The 17,352-nt window shown below is 67.1% G+C and overlaps 2 protein-coding genes across 3 annotated transcripts in view; one reads left to right on the forward strand and one right to left on the reverse strand.

The window, feature by feature from the left end:
* CYTH1 (cytohesin 1) overlaps window positions 1-15,679 on the reverse strand; it is a 112,915-nt gene extending 97,236 nt beyond the window's left edge. For both annotated transcript variants that reach the window (XM_056115790.1, XM_056115789.1), the window contains exon 1: window positions 15,554-15,679. In XM_056115790.1, coding sequence (XP_055971765.1) covers window positions 15,554-15,575 — 22 coding nt within the window. In that variant the 5' untranslated portion in view covers window positions 15,576-15,679. The remainder of the gene's footprint in view (window positions 1-15,553) is intronic.
* Window positions 1-17,352, forward strand: part of PGS1 (phosphatidylglycerophosphate synthase 1) — a 305,261-nt gene that overhangs the window by 82,020 nt on the left and 205,889 nt on the right. The window lies entirely within an intron of this gene.

Below are 17,352 nucleotides of genomic sequence, written 5' to 3' on the forward strand. Positions count from 1 at the left end.
CCGGGACGCCTGGGGTACCCCTGAGGGAAGAAGGCCCCCCGAGGTGCCCCCCAGGCACGAGGCCCAGTGAGGAGCAGGGACAGTCTGGCCCCCGCTGGCCCCTGGGGCCTGTCCAGCGCCCTCGAGGGGAGGTGACCGGGGGCCCACATCTGGGGCTGCAGAGGCTTTGGGCGAATTCTGCAAAGCTTCCCCCAGGCTGGGCAAGGACCCCTCCTCACCCCCCACAAGCACCCTCCCTCAGGTGGTCTTTAGCGGAGACCCTGTGGGTGGTGGGGCCGGGCACTCAGCTACCCCGCGCTGGCTTCCCTCCCCTCCCCACTGGGTGAGCTGCCCCAGGGAGAGTGTCCTCCCGCACCCAGCACTTCCGGCCCAGAGGGGCAGACAGACAGGACCCACCCCCGGGCCAGGGCCAGCCCTGGGCAGAGGCAGAGCCCTGGGCACGCTGAGGGCCACTTCTTCCAGGAGCTCTTCGGGGGAGGCCTGGCCCCCTCCCCCGGAAACCAGGACCCTCGTGGCCTCCTCATCCCCGGAAACCAGGACCCTCGTGGCCTCTCACCCGCCCCCCTGGAAACCAGGACCCTCGGGGCCTCATCCCTCCCCTGGAAACGCGCATTCATTGCCAGCCAAAACTCCGGCGTGTCCTCTCTGGGTCCACACGCCCCCAGCCATCCGACAGGCTCCCAAGTCTGCGACAGGCTGCCGCCCTTCCCTCCTCGGTCACAGCTGAAGGCTGCGGGCGCAGCCCCAGGTAACACCCCAATGCTATGAGGGGGGATGACGGGGCCAGGGGCTCTGGTCCCCAGGACCAATCACCCAGCAACGCCTGGGGGAGCCAGTCCAGAACCCCAAGGAGGACCCGGGGCTAATCGGGGCCGCCAGCCTGTACCCAGCAATGCTCAGGGGCCAAACTCAGGGCCTCGTGCTGCCAGTCACATGCTCTACCACATGTGCCATCCATCTGCGGGTCCTTCTACCCAGGGCGCTGGCCAGACTGTCCCCTAATGCCAAGCAGCTGGGCCACAAAGCCCAGAGGGCAGGCAGAGGCCACGAGAGGGCACTGAAGGAGGAGATGCCCCAGCCAGCACGAGCACAGCAGGGAGGGCGTGCCATTGCCCCCAGTCCCATATGAGCCCCGCCAAGAGTGACCGCTGGGTGTGGCCAGGACACCAAGAGAAAAGGGCAAAGGGGCCATTCAGAACAGCTTGTTTGCTGGGTGAGCGGCTGCCCTGAGGCGATGTGAAAGGGCACGGGGACACCGGGAGGGCAGGCAGCGGGCACTGGGCTGCGGGCCAGTCCCTGAGGGCCCCTGCCCCGGAACCCTGTGGGAGCCCGGAGTGACTGTCTTCGGAAGCGTGGCCGTGGCCATCAGTGTTCGGGGGTGGGAGCGACGCTGCCCCACAGCTCCTGTCATCACCAGACGCCCTGCCACCCGCCTGCCCTGCCCCAGCCCCCTGCAGCCCTGCCTGGCCCCCTGCAGCACTGCTTGGCCCCTCCAGCCCTGCCCTGGCCCCTTGCAGCCCTGCCCCAGCCCCCTCAAGCCCTGCCCGATCCCTCCAGCCCTGCCCTGTCCCCTCCAGCCCTGCCCTGTCCCCTCCAGCCCTGCCTGGCCCCCTACAGCCCTGCCCCGGCCCCTTGCAGCCCTGCTTGACCCCTGCAGCCCTGCCCAGCCCCCTGCAGCCCTGCCTGACCCCTCCAGCCCTGCTTGACCCCTCCAGCTCTGCCTGGCCCCCTCCAGCCCTGCCCGGCCCCTCCAGCCCTGCCCCGGCCCCCTGTAGCCCTGCTCAGCCCCCTCCAGCCCTGCCTGACCCCTTCAGCCCTGCCCAGCCCCCTCCAGCCCTACCTATGCCCTCAACCCACAGGCAGCCCGTGCCCCCCGTGCCCTCTACAGCCCGGCCTGTGCCCCTGCCCCTGCCCCATGCTGTGCCGCAGACAGCTACAGACTGAACGGAGGGCGGGGGTGGGGGGGCGGGCGACTCTGCCCAGCGTTCTCTTCTGCGGAGCACGCGGCGGCGGAGGCCAGCAGGGTCCTCCAGCCAGGCCCCCTGCCCAGAGCAGCCGGCTCAGCCAGGGTGGGGAGGGCAGGGCAGGGCTCAGTGCGCCCAGGGGCCCGGAAGGGCGCCCATGGCACTGCAGCGGGCTCAAGGGGAAGGACGGGCGCGTGGGCCAGATGGCAGAGCAACAAACAACTCCCTCCCCCGCCCGCCGCCCGCCACGTGCCGCAGCCACGCGTGCGTCTGTGCCGGGAGGGCGGCCGCCCCCAGGAAAGAAGCCGCCTCCGCCCCAGGGAGCAGCCAGGCGGGCGGCCCCTCCCCAGCCGCTCACCTTCCAGGGGGGCTTGAGCATCAAAGGCCCGTGGTGCAGAGAACAGCGGGCAGAGTGCTCAGCTTGCAGCACAAAGGAGCACTGTCTTAAAGGGACAGCGCGCACCCGGCGCCCAGGACAGTCAGGCTGGCGGCAGCCCGTGCCCAGCAGTGCCTGGTCGCCTGTCCCCCTGGCGGGGGGGCTGCGCCCTGAGACAGCAGGGCTGGTCCCCGCCCGGGCACGGCGGCCGTGCTTCCCCCCTGACACCACGGGCCCCCAAAGAGGCTGTGCTAGAGGGGTCCCCGGCCTGGCAAGGTCCAGGACAGGTCAGGGGCTGGGGGGCTTCCTCACCTGGTGGCCAGTGCCAGGGCGGGCACCGGGCACCCCCCTCACGGACCCGAGCCCACCCCACCCACAGGGGTCGGCTGGGAGCCGCAGCTCAGGCTCCCGAGTGCCAACCCGGGGGCTGCTTGCTGCGGGCTGCGCGGGCGGCGCCCCTCCCGCCGCAGACAAAGGCTGGGTGGCGGGTGGGCGCAGGGGGAGCCTGCCCCGGGTGCGGGGGCAGCAGCGGGAGGTGGGAAGGTGACCCGGCCACTGCTGAAACCGGGGGAGGGGGGGAGACTGGCAACCTGGGAAGGACACCAGAGGCGTGGACAGGCTCCAGCAGGCCGCAGAGGTGCCCCGGGCTGGCGGCTCAGGCACCGCAGGGGAAGGGGTGCAGGAGCCCAGGGGGAGGGGCTCCTGCGGATGGAAAGTTCTGGAGGTTGCCATGGCAATGTGAACACAGGCCACATCACTGACCGGCCTATGTGACGGCATTTCCCGAGTTTAACAAGAAATAAAACTCTTGATCCTGATGCACCACGACCTGCGTCCCCTACCCAGAAGCTGACCTGGAAGGAGGTCACCCCCGTGAAGGCACCCAGGACGGCACTCAGCTTCGGCTCAGGCTCAGGGTGCTAGGGTTAAACCCGAGCCGGCTGCATGGAAAGCAGATGTCCCACCCGCTGTGCACGCTCTGCCCTGCTGAAGCTGGCACCCACAAGGGCACCCACTCAAGCACGGGGACCATCCCAGCAGGCTCGCTGGCGCCCGGCAGCAGACTCCGGGCCTTCTGACTCGCCCTGACCCCCACACTCCACATCTCCACGGAAACCTTGCTCACAGACTTGCTTTCTAGACTGACCCACCAGTGACCCCAGGGCCCCCTTGCCGGAGACCCGCCGAGCAGCCCCCTGGGACGTGGAGGGCAGGGCGGTCGCCAGCATCAGCCCTGGCTCCAGGACCTGTGCCTTCACACCTGCCAGACGGACCCTGCTCAGGAGGGGAGGGGGGGGGCAGGAGCCTGGCTGGTCCACGGCAGAAAGGGGGAGGGGGGAGCGGACTGGGAAGCACCCCAGCGGGAGCCAGAACCGCCTGTCTGGGCCAGGGATCCTGGGACACCCCCAGGCCGGCGTGGGGGGGAGACCCTATGCACGGAAGCAGGCAGGGCCGGCGTTCCTCGGCCCCGCGCTGGACGCGCCCCCCCCTCCCCCAGCCCGTCCTGGCCACTCCAAGGCGGCGCCTCTTACCCAGGGCGAGTCTCTCGGGGGTCCCGGCGGCCCGGGGCCGCGTCAGAGGCGGGCCTCGGGGGCCATGCTGGCCAGGCCCAGGCGGCCGGAGGGCGGCCCAGGCGGCCGGGGTGAGCTGGCCGGGCCGGGAGTGCGGGCCGCCCGCCGGCCCATGGGCGCGCCCCGCCCCGCGCACTCAGACCTTCCCGCAGGCGGGGGGCTGAGCCGGCCGTGCACCCCCGGCCCACGGCCCCGCATTCCAGCACATTCCCCCAGGGCGAGCCAATCCCGGGTCCGGATGGGGGAGCAGGGGCGGGGCTGAGCGCCAGCGATGGGCGGAGGGGCGGGGCGGGGCCTTGAACACACACGCACACGCGCAGCGGGGCCTGCACAGACTGACCCCGAAGGGACCCATCCAGGAGCCCCTTCCGAAGGCACAGGCCCCTCTCCCTCCCGCCTCTCCTCTCCTTCCATCCGCTCTGCACGGGCAGCCCCGCCTCCCACGTGTCTGCAGCATGTGTGGGGGCCTGCGGGGTGGGGGAGCCCAGGATGGCCTGGGCAGTGGTGCTGCCCTGGCCACCAGCCCGAGGTCCAGACTCTCTCCAGCAGCGCCCGGAGGCCCCTGGGCCAGGTCAAGGGTTAGACGGGAGGTGGCCAGCGTGTGGCCCTTCAGGGCAAGAGGACAGAGCTGCACTCCCAGGCTGCTGACCTCGGGAGGCCAGGTAGGGAGAAGGGGGAACCACAAAGGCCGCCCTCAGCCCAGGACTGTCCACAACACCCCTGCCCAGTGACACAGCAGTGGGAGGGGCTGGGAGACCCCCAGAAAGGCTTCTGGGGTCAGAAGCCGAGGGGCCCACGGAACAGATCCAAGAGCATCGGGGTGTCGGGGAAAGTGGCCAGGGAAGGGGAGGGGAAAGGAACCACAAGGGCTGCTGACCCATCCCAGGCCAGGGCTCCGGGAGGGGGTGCAAGGGTGAGGGGTCAGGCTCAGGGCTCTGTGGGGAGGGCAGGACTCCCCAGGAGCAGGTGGCAGCGGCCTACTGGGGGCGGCACCTCCCGCCAGGGCTCCACCCTGGCGAGCCGGAGGAGGTTGGCAGCTGAGTCACCGGAAGCCCCAGCTCAGGGCTCAGCGTGTCTCAGGTTGCATCTCAGGTTGTGAGGAGCCTCTGGCTGGGAGCCGCGTCCACGCCCAGAGGGAAGCCCAGAGGAAGCCAAGCCCGGACAGTCAGCAGGGGCTGAGGTGACGGCCCGAGGCAAGGCCAGCAGGAGGCTCTCTGGACCCAGCTCTGAGGTGGCCGCATGCCTGTGGGCTCTGCCAACCCCACCACACGGTTCCTTCCAGAACCTTTCAGAACCCTGGGCTCTCCTGCTCCCCAGGCTGGACTCCCCCGATGTATCCCCACTGGCCCGTGGTGGACATGCCGTCAGACCCAGCCCCGCTGCCCGCCCCGGCCACCCTCCACGGCAGCACCACGAGCCTGAGCCCTCAGTGGGCAGTGCTGGGCCCTCGTGGGGCCGGGTCAGGCTGGGGAGGTGCTCGGTGGTGGGCGCAGGGGCCCGAGCACTGTTGGGGAGTCTCCCCAAACTGACATGGAGCGAGCTGAGGGGATGCTGCATCCAGACTTGGGGGGGTGTGCCTCCTGGGAGCTGAGTGGACAGTCGAACCTGCAGCCTGGCCAGTGAGGTGCCGTGTATCGTGGAGAACCCGCCTGCCCACACTCCACCCCCACCCCAGTGGCCACATCCACAGTGGGGCCACCCATGGTGGCCCTGCCCCTGCCTGTGCTGGAAATGGCACACGGCGGCGGGCGCCAGACCCCGGTCCCCTCCGGGCCCTGAAGGCTGACCCCCAGAGTACAGTAGCCCATGAGAGACCCCACACAGGAGCAGGAGCCCCCCAGATGCTTGGGGGCAGCCACAAAAATGCAGCCCAGCCCCTGGGCCCTGAGCCCTGCCCACCCACCACGCAGCCCAGACCCCCTCAGGGGACTCCACTGAGCTAGCCTGGCCCTCGGTCACAGCTCACCACAACACTCAGCATCGGCCACGCACCTGGGGCCCTGTGGGGGTGTGCAGTGGGGGCACCGCAGACACACACGCACGCACGTACACACACACACACACATGTGCACGCATGCATACAGATACAGCGACACACAGATACATACATACACCATACACAGGTACACCCAGATACAGAGGCACAGAGACCGAGACACACAGATACACTGATACACACACACATACACCAAACACAGAGACACACAAATACGCTGATACACACACATACATACAGGTACACCAAACACACAGAGACGTAGATACAGAAAGACACAAACAGATGCATACAGATACACACAGATACACATAGGTACACAGGTAAGGAAACACAAGCAGATACACACACTGATACACCAATGCACACAGATACACAAATACTGATACACAGAGACACATAGAGATACACAAATACAGAGAGATGCAAGCCGATGCACACACAGATACACAGATACAGCAATATGCACACACATGGAAACAGATACAGATACAAATACAGATACAAAGATACAGAGAGATAGATACATAAGCAGAGACAGACAGATTCACAGATACAGAGATATACTGATATACAGTTACACACATACCGAAACACACTGAGACACAGCAGATTACACACAGACACATACACACAGAGAGACACACACACAGATACAGAGATATGCAGAAATACAGAGATACACATTCACATACACATTCAGATAACACACGAAAATACACACAGTACACACAGACACAAACACGCAAATGTAATCAGGTACACACTCCACAGATGTACAGAGACACACACATGCGTGCGCACACGCCCTGCTGATCTGCTCCATCCCCCGGCAGCAGTGCCTGGACAGAGACAAGACACCCTCCCACCCCCCGCCCCCCCCACCCCACCCCCGCTCACCCTCGGCCTCCTGGTGGTGCCCGGGGAGGCCCATCATGCCTCCCGAGCCTCTGGCGGGCAGTTCTGCCACCTGCTCTCCCGAGGATCCGTGCGGCTGCCTGGGTGAGGCAGGGACACCCCGGTTGGCAAGTCACCCGACAGCTCAGCGGCTTCCTGGGCCCACGGGAACCTCCTGGCCCTGCGCCCAGCCAACCGCCACCCGACAGGAGTGTCAACGGCTCAGCCACCGCCCAGCTCTGGGCCAACTGCCTCCTGGCAGGTGCCCTGGCCGGTGTGCACACGTTCGGGGGCTGCTGGGGGGGGGGGGGCACGGACAGTGTGGGCCTGTGCAGTGTGGGGGTACTGTGTGGGCCTAGGTGAGGTGTGTGTGAGACTGTGTGCAGAGTAAACAGAGGCATGTACATGTGTCAGTGGGGGGAGCATTATGTGGGCCTGTGTGCGCATGGGGGGCATGTGACTGTGCAGGGGGAATGGACATGGGCAACCCCCCAGGCCCCAGCCCAGTGATGTAGAGCTTGGAGTACCACCCCACCAGCAGAGTACCACGGAGCAAGCATCCCATAAATGCTGAGTACCACAGTAGGAGCACTCCCTGAGCACTGAGTATCACAGTGGGGACATACCAATGGCACTAAGCACCCCAGCGGGAGCACCCAATAGTACTAAGCACCCCAGCGGGAGCACCCAATGGCACTAAGCACCACAGCGGAAGCACCCAATGGCACTAAGGATCCCAGAGGGAGCACCCAACGGCACCAAGCACCCCAGCGGAAGTACCCAATGGCACTAAGCACCCTAGCGGGAGCATTCAATAGCACTAAGCATCACAGCGGGAGTACCCACGAGCACTGAGTACTGCAGCGGGAGCACCCACAAGCACTGGGAGCACTGAAGCAAGAGCACCCCTGAAGCACCACAGCAGCCCAAATAAGCACAACTATAGAAACAGTGTGACCACCACAACTAGAAGTGTAGACACACGGACCCCCGGGAGCCCCAGGCCCCAGTGGCTGCTGACCAAACTACTGCAGAGAAGCCGGAAGGGGAGACGGGCCCTGCTGCCCTCTGCTGGCCGTGAGGGGCTGCACGAGGCTGCCGTCGGTGGGGGGGCTGGGGCGGGGGGCGGCCCCCCCAAACCCAAAGGCGCTCAGGGCACTGTTCCCTTGGAGCATTCTTGCACCCCCACCCCTGTGTCCGGGCTGGGTGCCCCACCCTGCATCTTTGAGGGGGTCTCGGAGCAGTTCTCCGAGCGTCCACACTCATGAGGCCTGGCGTGAGCGGGCAGCACCCCTCGCTCTCCGCAGGGTGACAGCGAAGGTGCTGCCAGCAGACTCAGGGGTTGGGGGAGTGAGGGACCGCCACGGAGACCTGCCCTCGAGGACAGGTGCACGGCCAGGCCAGAGACAGCACAGCGGGGCGGGCGCTTGCTTGCACGTGGCCAACCGGGTTCCATCCCCAACACCCCATGTGGTCGGTCCACCATCAGCGCCAGGAGTGATTCCGGAGTTACACAGCTGGGAGTCAGCCCTAGCACCGCCGGGTGTGACCCAAAAACCAAAAAGGAAAAAGAAAAGGCAGAAGCCACTCAAGGCCCGAAGCATCGGGGCTGCAACAGGCTGCCGGCTACGAGTCAGCCAGGGCGCCAGAAGCCTGAGAGGCCCGGTCGCCCACCCGGAAGGCCTTGAAAGAGACACCAGGTGAGGCGCAGGGCCTTGTGCAGCCGACCCTGGCTCAGCCCTAAGCCGGGCCACCCCAACTGGCCTCCCTGGCCTTGCACTGGCCATCGGCCTTGGAGCCCGCCACAAACATGACGGCTCAAAGCTCTGACCAGTGAAGAGAGCAGCAAGCCCCTAACAGGCACCCAACACGCCCGCAGCCCGGCCCCGGCACCCAACACGCCCGCAGCCCGGCCCCGAGACTGTGAAGGGCCCAGAGAGCTGATGCGGAGCTCGGGCCGGCGGGGACAGAGACGGGGCAGGCTGGGGGCCACACAGTGGGTGGGGCCGGGTACCAGCCGGGCAGGGCTGTGTCACGCCCTGAGCCCCACAGGAAGCCATGCAGACAGGACTCTGAGCAAGAAAGCCTTCCGTATCCGAGGGAAAGGACCGAAAGATGTTTTAGAGCAGATCCAAACAGGCCCAGAAAGGGCACGGGAGAGGTGGGCAACTGCCCAGCACACAGAGCCCCTCAAGGCCCCTCCTGAGCAGCCAGCAGGAGCCAGGGCGGGCAGGAGGGTGCTGGGTTGTGGCACTGGCCCTCTCGCGGCTTCCAAGCCAAACCCGTGGCATGGCGCCCGAGACACACGTTCTCCTAAAGCAAATATGTTGCCACCAAGACTGGCCATTTCTCTCTCTTTGCAGGGCGAGGCTAGGCCACATGCTCGTGTGCAGGGGTGGGGCCGGCTGATGCCAACGTTCTCTCCCTGCGGCCAGTTTGCTTGCTTGCTTTCTCTTTCTTTCTTTTTTTCCTTGCTTCCTTCCCTCCTTCCCTCCCTCCCTTCCTCCCTCCCTTTCTTGGTGCCACACCTGGCGATGCTCAAGGATCGCTCCAGGCTTTGCACTCAGGAATCACTCTTTGCAGTGCTCAGGGGACCACATGGGTTGCTGGGTATTGAGCCCCGGCCGGCCTGCGGGAGGCAGAGCAAGCGCCCTCCCCGCGGTGCTATAGCTCTGGCCCCGGTGGCCTTGGCGTTCCTCGGCAGAAGCTGTGGACAGAGAAGGCAGCCCCACACTCATGCCCAGCCTCCTCAGGGCCTGCCGAAGGGATGGCCAGGTGCTGTCCCGCTTCCCAAGGCCCTCCTCCCCCACTGAGGGCACCCTGGGTGGCCCGCAGCCTTTGGCCCTGGGGTTATTGTTGCACCCATGATGAGCTGATAAACCTCTGCGTGTTACCCACGTAGAGGCAGTAAGTGATGTCGGTATGGACTGCACGGGCGCTGCCTGGCGGGCACACAGGCCTGCGGAACTTTGCACTCCCCATCAGAGACCCCCAGGGGCTCCCCCTGGGCCCCCACAGGCCTGAACCGAGGGTGTGGTGAAGACTGAGGGCTCCTCCCTCACAAACCACACCAGAGCCCCGAGAGCAGGAGGCTCGGGTCCCCCCGGCCGGCCGGGCACACACGTGGGCACCTCCAGGGAAGGCCCCGAGATGGCGCCGCCGTGAGAGCCTGAGGATCAGGCCGCTGTGCCGGGGCACTGCCGCTTTTGTACTTCTTAGAAGCAGAGTTTACCCTCCTGCCCAGAGCACTGTCTGTCTCAAAGAGGGAGTGTCCAGCAAGGCCAGCAGGAAGGGAGAGGACACAGGATCTGACCGAGCTCCATGGACCTTGAGGTAGCCGAGGAGACAATGAGTGCGTTACTGAAGGCGGGGCCCGTGGCAGGGCCTGCCAGCAAACTGCCGGACACTTGCCAGAGCAAGGGAACCCAGGACCCCTCAGAAGACTGTCCCGAAGGAAGTGGCGAGGGGCGGGGGTGGCAGCGGGGGAGGGAGAGGGTCCCCAATGCCCAGCTCAGCCCCGGCGACATGGTCCTTGGGGTGGCAGCTCCGGCCTGGGAACAGAGTGGCGGAATTGCGGCCCCGGGACACCCGCCAGGGACAGAGGCGGCCGTGGGAGCGAAGTTGCCCCTCGGCTGCCCAGGGAGGTTTTCCCGGACAGGGGTGGCACCAAGGGACCCTAGGGCGAGACTCGACCCATCACTACTGGACAAGGAGACCTAAGGGGCCGTGTCCAGGACATAAGGAATTAAGGTCCCAGCACATATGCACTCATGGAGACATCGTGGTCACTCAAGACGGCGACCCGGACCGTGGAAGAGCTCAGGAGCCATAGAAGTGCCCTGAGCAGAGGTGCAGCCCCACAGCGCCCCACGCTGGGCTGCCTGCGCCCTCCTGGAGCTCCCAGAAGCAGGTCACCCGCACACAGGAACAGGGACCCTTCCCACCTGACCCTTCCAGTAACAGCCCTCAGAGAGCAGACAGGAGAGGAGGCTCTGACAACCACCACACCCCGGGGACGCGCGTGGGGGCTGACTCCTGCCCTGCTGACATCCATCTCCGCAGACGGCCGAGCCCCGGGGGAGGGGGGGCGGGGGACAGGGACAGCTGCACAGGGGAGGGAGGCAACTCCAGGGTGACGTGCGCACATACAGTGGGGCCGGGTGGGGGCAGGCAGTGCCCCCCGGGCAGCCAGAGGAGCGTTTCCACACTCAGATGGCCGCGGCACGGCTAAAACAGCCCACCCGTCTCTGGGCGCCCCGGGTCCCCAAGGCCCGTGTTCAGGCCCTGCCTGGCCTCTCCCAGGGCTTCTGTCCGAGTTGGCGGGAGGGGGGGGGGGCGGGCAGGATGGGGGGGACTAACACTGCAGCACCTAGCCGGGCTGCCCCGTTCCCTGGGTGTCCCAGGTGCCTCCAAGTCTGGGGGAGACAGGGCTGGCAGCATGGCAGGCACATGCTTGGACCCCGCCCCACTTCCTACTCTGTCCTGGGGGGAGCATGGACCCACGGGAGGCCATGCACAGGGTGACCTCCTGCTGGCCTGGGTTTCCTGGTGCCTCCAGGGGTCACTAGAGGTCACTTGCCCTCACTACCCCAACCTCTGGGGGCCACTCCTCCCCGGGCTTTTTCCCAGACTCCCCCAGGGAACCGCAGCCTCTGGTTGAGGGTCCCACAGAGCCCCCAGGCTGGCCGCAGAGCTCGAAGGTTCCAGGCCGGGGAGCAGGGTAGGGGGCACACGCAGCCCCGGGCAACGCCGGCATGCACCCCATGCGGGCCCGGGCCCGAGTGAAGGGGGATGTGCTGCGGCCTCTGTGCTGGGCTGGGCCCAGGATTGCGGAGGGTACAGGGGCGGGCAATGCCCGCAGGTGCAGAAACCGGAGCCTCTGGCAGGGCCATGGCGCACTGCGGGCCAGCTCCTGAGGGCACCGCGGAGCCCAGGACGAGCCCAAGCCCCCCCATGCCAGGTCCCACAAGACGGGCGCCCACAGGGGACCCGCACCGCCTCCCTGCCCGCCCCAGGGCCCTGCCAGGCCCCGCCCAGCCCGGCTCCCCCCGACGTGACTTGTCTGCCAGCCCCCGACATGTTCCCCTGTAGCCTGATGGCAAGTGCCTACCGCGGAGGCACCTTCGTCCCAGCCACGCTGCCGTCCACGCCGGGCCCTCCCTGCCGGGGCCTGCTGCTTCCATCTGGCCCCTTCTCCAGAGAACCACCTGCTGTGCCCTGGGGGCCACACGGGGGGGGGGCCCTCCCAGCTCACTGTGCTTCCGGCCAGTGTCACTTCCGGCACCCACTTTCCCCGAACCTCACCCCCACTCAGCGGCCCGGGGCTCCCACCGACCCTACTTCCGACCCTGACTTCCTCCCCGCCGGGGCACCTGCACCTGCTGCCCGTCACCCTGCGTCACCCTGCCCCCTCGCTCCAGGCGGGTGAGTGGGTTCCAGGGAGGCCGGGTGGGGTGGGGCGGGCCAGGACGCTCTGTGGCCTGACAAGCTCATTTCCCAACCTTAACGCCTGCTAAGGCACGTCGGGACTCTGATGGCGGCTTGCACGCCTCATCAAGCATGGACCCAGAGGAGAACACGCAGCGCTGCCTGGACAGGGCGCCCCGCAGAGGAGCGGCCCCCCCCAGGCATTGCCCCAGCTCACGCCATCCCCAGACACCCCGCAACTCCCCCTGCAAGCCCCCTCCGCAGTCCGCAGCCCAGAGAGGCTGTGTGTGTGTGTGTGTGTGTGTGTGTGTGTGTGCGTGTGTGATGCAGAGAGAACCAAAACAGCACCAGCAGCAGTTTCATAGGATGTGGGATTCGCTTCTTGACCGTTTCTAAATAATTCCCACCTCCTCCACGCCTCGGTCGCTGCACAGGAAACCAGGCAAGTCACGAGAGCAGGCCGGCCCAGCTTCGCAGGAGCCTCGGGGCACCCTTGCCCCTGACCTGGATGCCTGCCCCCTCCCACGGGCGCATGCAGCTGCTGGGGCCAGCTCACCAGGCAGGAACTGCTGGAGGACACACGGGGTCAGAGGCAGCGGCGTGGGTGCTGCGATCCCACAGCAGCCCCCCAACACTGGACCCATAAAACGCTCAGACTCCATGGCCCACCCCAACTCCAGACCCCCCAGACCGAGACTCGGCGGTGTCCTCGCTGGCCCCAGTCCTAAGTGCTGCTCCAGCCTCAGCGAGGGGCAGAGAGGCGAGTCAGCAGACGCTGCAGGGAGTAGCACCCCCCTTCTAGAGAACCAGCGCAACTGGAGACACTGGGGTCCCAGCCCCTATCCCCCCACCCCCCACAGTATCCGGGTCACAGCAACAAGCGCCCAGCAGGCTTCTGAGGCCACTTCCAGGCTGGACCACTCAGGCCCACCTGGGTTCAGGCCCACCCCAGCACAGTCCCAAGGGATTCCCAAGTGCAACCCCCGGAGCGGGACCAGGTGTGACCCAAAAGGTACTGACAAAGGCACTATCACCCCTCAGGGAACACAGGACACCAGGCATTCTCCGAATGTTCAGAACCTCTCAACGGGCTAATGCCGCCCCGGGCTCCAGTCAATGCCTGATTATGGTAACCCCAACTTCCAGATTTCCTAAGAAAACCCAGATTTCAGCTAATTATGTTCCTAACAATAAAGGCAAAGCGGTAAGCCTGCGACTTCCCGTGAGAACAAGGGCCGGTATCACGGGAGAACAAAGCCAGTGGGCTTGGCCCCGTGTCCCGGGGTCGGGCCCCGTGATGCTCCCGCAGCAGCTGCGGCTTCCGTGGGGTGCAGGCCCCAGGCCTGTTCCCAAGGCACAAAGAGGAAACAGTGGGTCTGCCCCCTCACCGCCCCACCAGGCCGGAAGATCGACCGGGTCTCACGCAGCGGAGCAGGGAGAAGCTGACGGGGGCGTTGCTGGGCGAAGCACCCCGGTTCCACCTCAGGAAGCCACACCCAGAGCATATGACTTGGTCTCGGCTCTGATGAACGCGGCCCGCCCCACCCGTCCCGGGAGCCCCTGGAATGGGGGTCACCAACACGTCTCCGTGCGGTTTTGCTAGGCACCAGCAGCCGAAGCACAGAGTGACAAAGTCTGGACACACCCAGACATGTCACCAGAGGGCCAAGGCCAGGTCTCGGGGCAGTGCCTTCTCCAGCCAGCGGGTCAGGGAAGGTCAGTCTCCCATGCAGCCTGGAGTTGAAGGATAAAGGGGCCAAGACCAACCACCAAGCAAGAACGTCCCGAAAACATCCCTCCGCATCTGGAAATCCCCTCCGTCTTCCCGGAGCCGGGGCCATCCGCAGCCCTCGCTGGAGGGAGGGTCTGTGGATGGCAGACCAGCTTGGCTGTTGCAGTTTTGGGGTCCCCTACCTCAAAAGGAGCACCAAGAAAAGCCTGGCCTGTGTTTGAAACGCCCCCTCAAGGACCCCAAAAGTGTACAAGCCCCCTTCGGCATGTTATATGGGAGGGTTCCACATCACTTTGGGGGCATGAAAATCAGCCCAGTGCCTCCCAAAAACCAGGTCAAAAGCAAGCTGCATGGTCAACCCAGGTTCAATGCCCAGCATCTCCTATGCCCCCATCCCCACCAGGAGTCAGCCCCGAGCTCCGCTGGGTGTGTCCCCCCCAATCAAGCAAGGGGTGCTCTGGGCTGAGGCAGGATACAGGCGGTTCTGGGGTGCTTGGCTCAGTGGTCCTGGCACACACCCCCTTTTGAAACACTGTCCATCCTGCCCCGCCCATGAGGCTGACGCAGACCAAGGAGAGGTCACTGACCTCTTGGCCAGCCAGCAGCGTGGGGCACTGCAGAAGACATCGCCCCCCCCCCCCCCCCCCCGCAGCCAGCCCCTCATGAGAAGGGGCCCCCTGCACGGTGGAGGACAAGCTTCTTTCTCACCTGCGGGGGTGGTCCTGGAACCCCCCTCCCGTAATCACACTGGCCCCTGTGGGCGAGGGGGTGCCCAAGGCCGGGGCAAGTTGGTTCAGGAAGAGCCTAAGCACAAGGGGGCGGGAGGAGGCCCCGGTCTGCGGGGGGGCCTGAACCCAGGAGCTGGAAGGCCGGGAAGGGGCTTTTCCCGGAAGCTCCAGGGCCGCGTAGCCGCAGCCAGGTCCGCACCGCCCAGTACCCAGCAGACGTGCCCAGGGACACCCAGAGCTGCCGGGAAGCGCGCGCGCCAAGGCGGCCCCGCCGCCGTCCAAGTTCAAGTTCGGGCGCCCGGGGAGGCGGCCATTGTGCGCGGCTCCGGGGAGCTTCCCGTCCCCCAGGCCGGCGGGCGGGCACCGGGAGGCTGACCAGCCGCTGCTGGCCGGCCGGGAGGTCTCCGGGGTGGGCCCCGCGCACGCCTGTCGGCCCGTCCGTGCGTCCGTCCCGGAGCAGGGGGGACTCACTCCATCCCCCGGGAAGCGACGTACTTCTGGCAAGGTGAGCAGGCGCCCGGGCGCACCGAACCGGGGGTCGCGGGCCGGCTGCGGGCGGGGCTCCGGGCGCGGCGCCGCCCCGCCCCCAGCGGGGGTCCCGGCCCGGCACGGCCCGGCGCGCCCCCTCCCCGGCGGCCGGCAGCGGCCCGGCGCGCCCCGACTCCGCCTCCTCCCGCAGGCAAAGTTGCCGGGCGGCGCCGCGCCGGCCCCGGCGGGGTCCGGGCTCCGGTGTCCGGGGGTCCGCGGCCGCCCCGCTCCGCCCGCCGCCCGCGCCCCGCAGGCCGCGCCCCCCGCCCGCCGGCCGCGCGCGGCCCCAACAAAGGCGCGGCCCCCGAGCCCCGCGCGCGAGAGCCGCACTGACCGTAGCCGTCGTCCTCCTCCATGGCGCCGGCGCCCGCCGCTCGGCCCCGGCCCCGGCCCCCGGCGTCCCGCCGCGTCCGGCCGCGCTCGCCGCCACCGGCCCCGAGCCCCGCCCCCCGGCGTCGCTCCCGCGGGGCGCCCCGCCCGCTGCCGCGCGCCCGCGCCCGCGCGCGCCCGCCACCCGCCCGCGCCTGCGCGCGCGCGCCCGCCCGCCCCCCGCGAGGCCCCGCCCCCGCCGGCCCACGGCCGGCTCCCGGCGCGCGCCTGCGCACGCCCACCCCGCCACGACCCGCCCCCGCGCGAGGCCCCGCCCCCGCCGGCCCGCGGCCGCCCGGCCCGCGCAGGCGCGCTCCCGATGCCCCGCCCCGCCCCGCCCGCCTCCGTCGGTTTCGGGTTTCGCAAGGCGCGCGCGGGCGCCCAGGGCAGACCCGGGCGCGCCCGCAGTCCTCAGCCGGCCGCCTCCTCGGGCCCGCGGTCGGGCTCGGCCACTGCAGGGCCGGGCGGCGGGGGGCCGGGACCTGGGCCAAAACCGCCGAGCCGCGGAGGTCCCTGAGGGCGCGCTCCGGAAGTGGCCCCTGCCTGCCCCGCGGCCCGCGGTGCGCGCACACGCACCTGCAGGGGGTCGAGGGGCCGCGCCCGTCCCCAGCCCGCGGTGCCCGGGCCCATGGGGTTCAGAGCGCCCGCTGCCCCGTGCAAGGGGAGGTGTGCCCCTAGGACTGCTGAGCCCCGGGAGGGCGTCGTCTCCAACCCAGCCTGCCGGAAGACCCACGGTGGACCTGGCAGGCCCCTCTGGAACACCGGACTCTGTGAACTCAGACAAGAAAACCGGAGCCCGAGGAGGTCCCGGGCCTCTCCGGGATCCCTTCCACCCATCCCGCTGCGATCCGGCTTGACCTGTCTTTCAAATAATTGCTTAGGCCTGCCTGAGGGGAGGGCACTAACCTTGCACCGGGCTGACCCCGGTTCAATCCCCAGTACCGCATGTGATCCCCTAAGCCCCGCCAGGAGTGATCCCTGAGAGCCGCTGGGTGTGGGGCCCCCCCTCGCAAAAAAAAAATTCTTAAAGTCAGCAAGGGATTCAAGAAAGATGTGGTTTGGGGACATTTGGAGGCCTTTTGTTGTTATGACCAAGAGGAAAATTCCAGTGCAGCAGAATGTCAGCCCCAAAACACAATGACGCATGCCTCTGTCCCCACAGGCTTGTCTGGGCATCCCAAGTCCTTGGGGCTTTCAGACCAGTCAAATGAGGAAGTCAAAGGCACAGAACTCCCCAGACTGCTGGCTTTCTGGCCTCCTCTCCAGGTGTCAATCACAGCTACTGCCTATGCGTGCAGTTTCTGCGGCCTGAGCTCCACCACCCTACCTGGTCCTTTACAAAAACTCACTTGGGCCAGGAGACAGTTCAAAGGGCTGGAACACGGCCTGGAGCGGTAGGACAGTGGGGAGGGCACTTGCCTTGTACACGGCCAACCCAGGTTGATCCCTGGCAGCCCATGTGGGCCCCTGAGCACTGAAAGAGTGTTCCCTGAACTCAGAGCCAGGAGGAAGCCCTGACCATTACCTGGTATGGCCCCCAAAATGACAAAAACAAAGGGCTGGAGCAGGTACTTTGTTCGTGGGAACCCCGGCTTCAATCCCCAGCACCACGTGGTTAGCCCCCACCCCGAGCAAAATCCACCAAAACCAACTCACCAAGGGTGCCAAAAGGGGAGAGTCAGGACCCAAGTTCACTCACGGGCTTCACCTCAGCCCCTTCTCCAGTATGGCCAGGTGGGCCCTAGGGACCCCCAGTTTCTCCCA

The sequence above is a fragment of the Sorex fumeus genome, unplaced genomic scaffold (genome assembly GCF_029834395.1).
Source record: "Sorex fumeus unplaced genomic scaffold, SorFum_2.1 ptg000029l, whole genome shotgun sequence".
Taxonomy (NCBI): Eukaryota; Metazoa; Chordata; class Mammalia; order Eulipotyphla; family Soricidae; genus Sorex; species Sorex fumeus.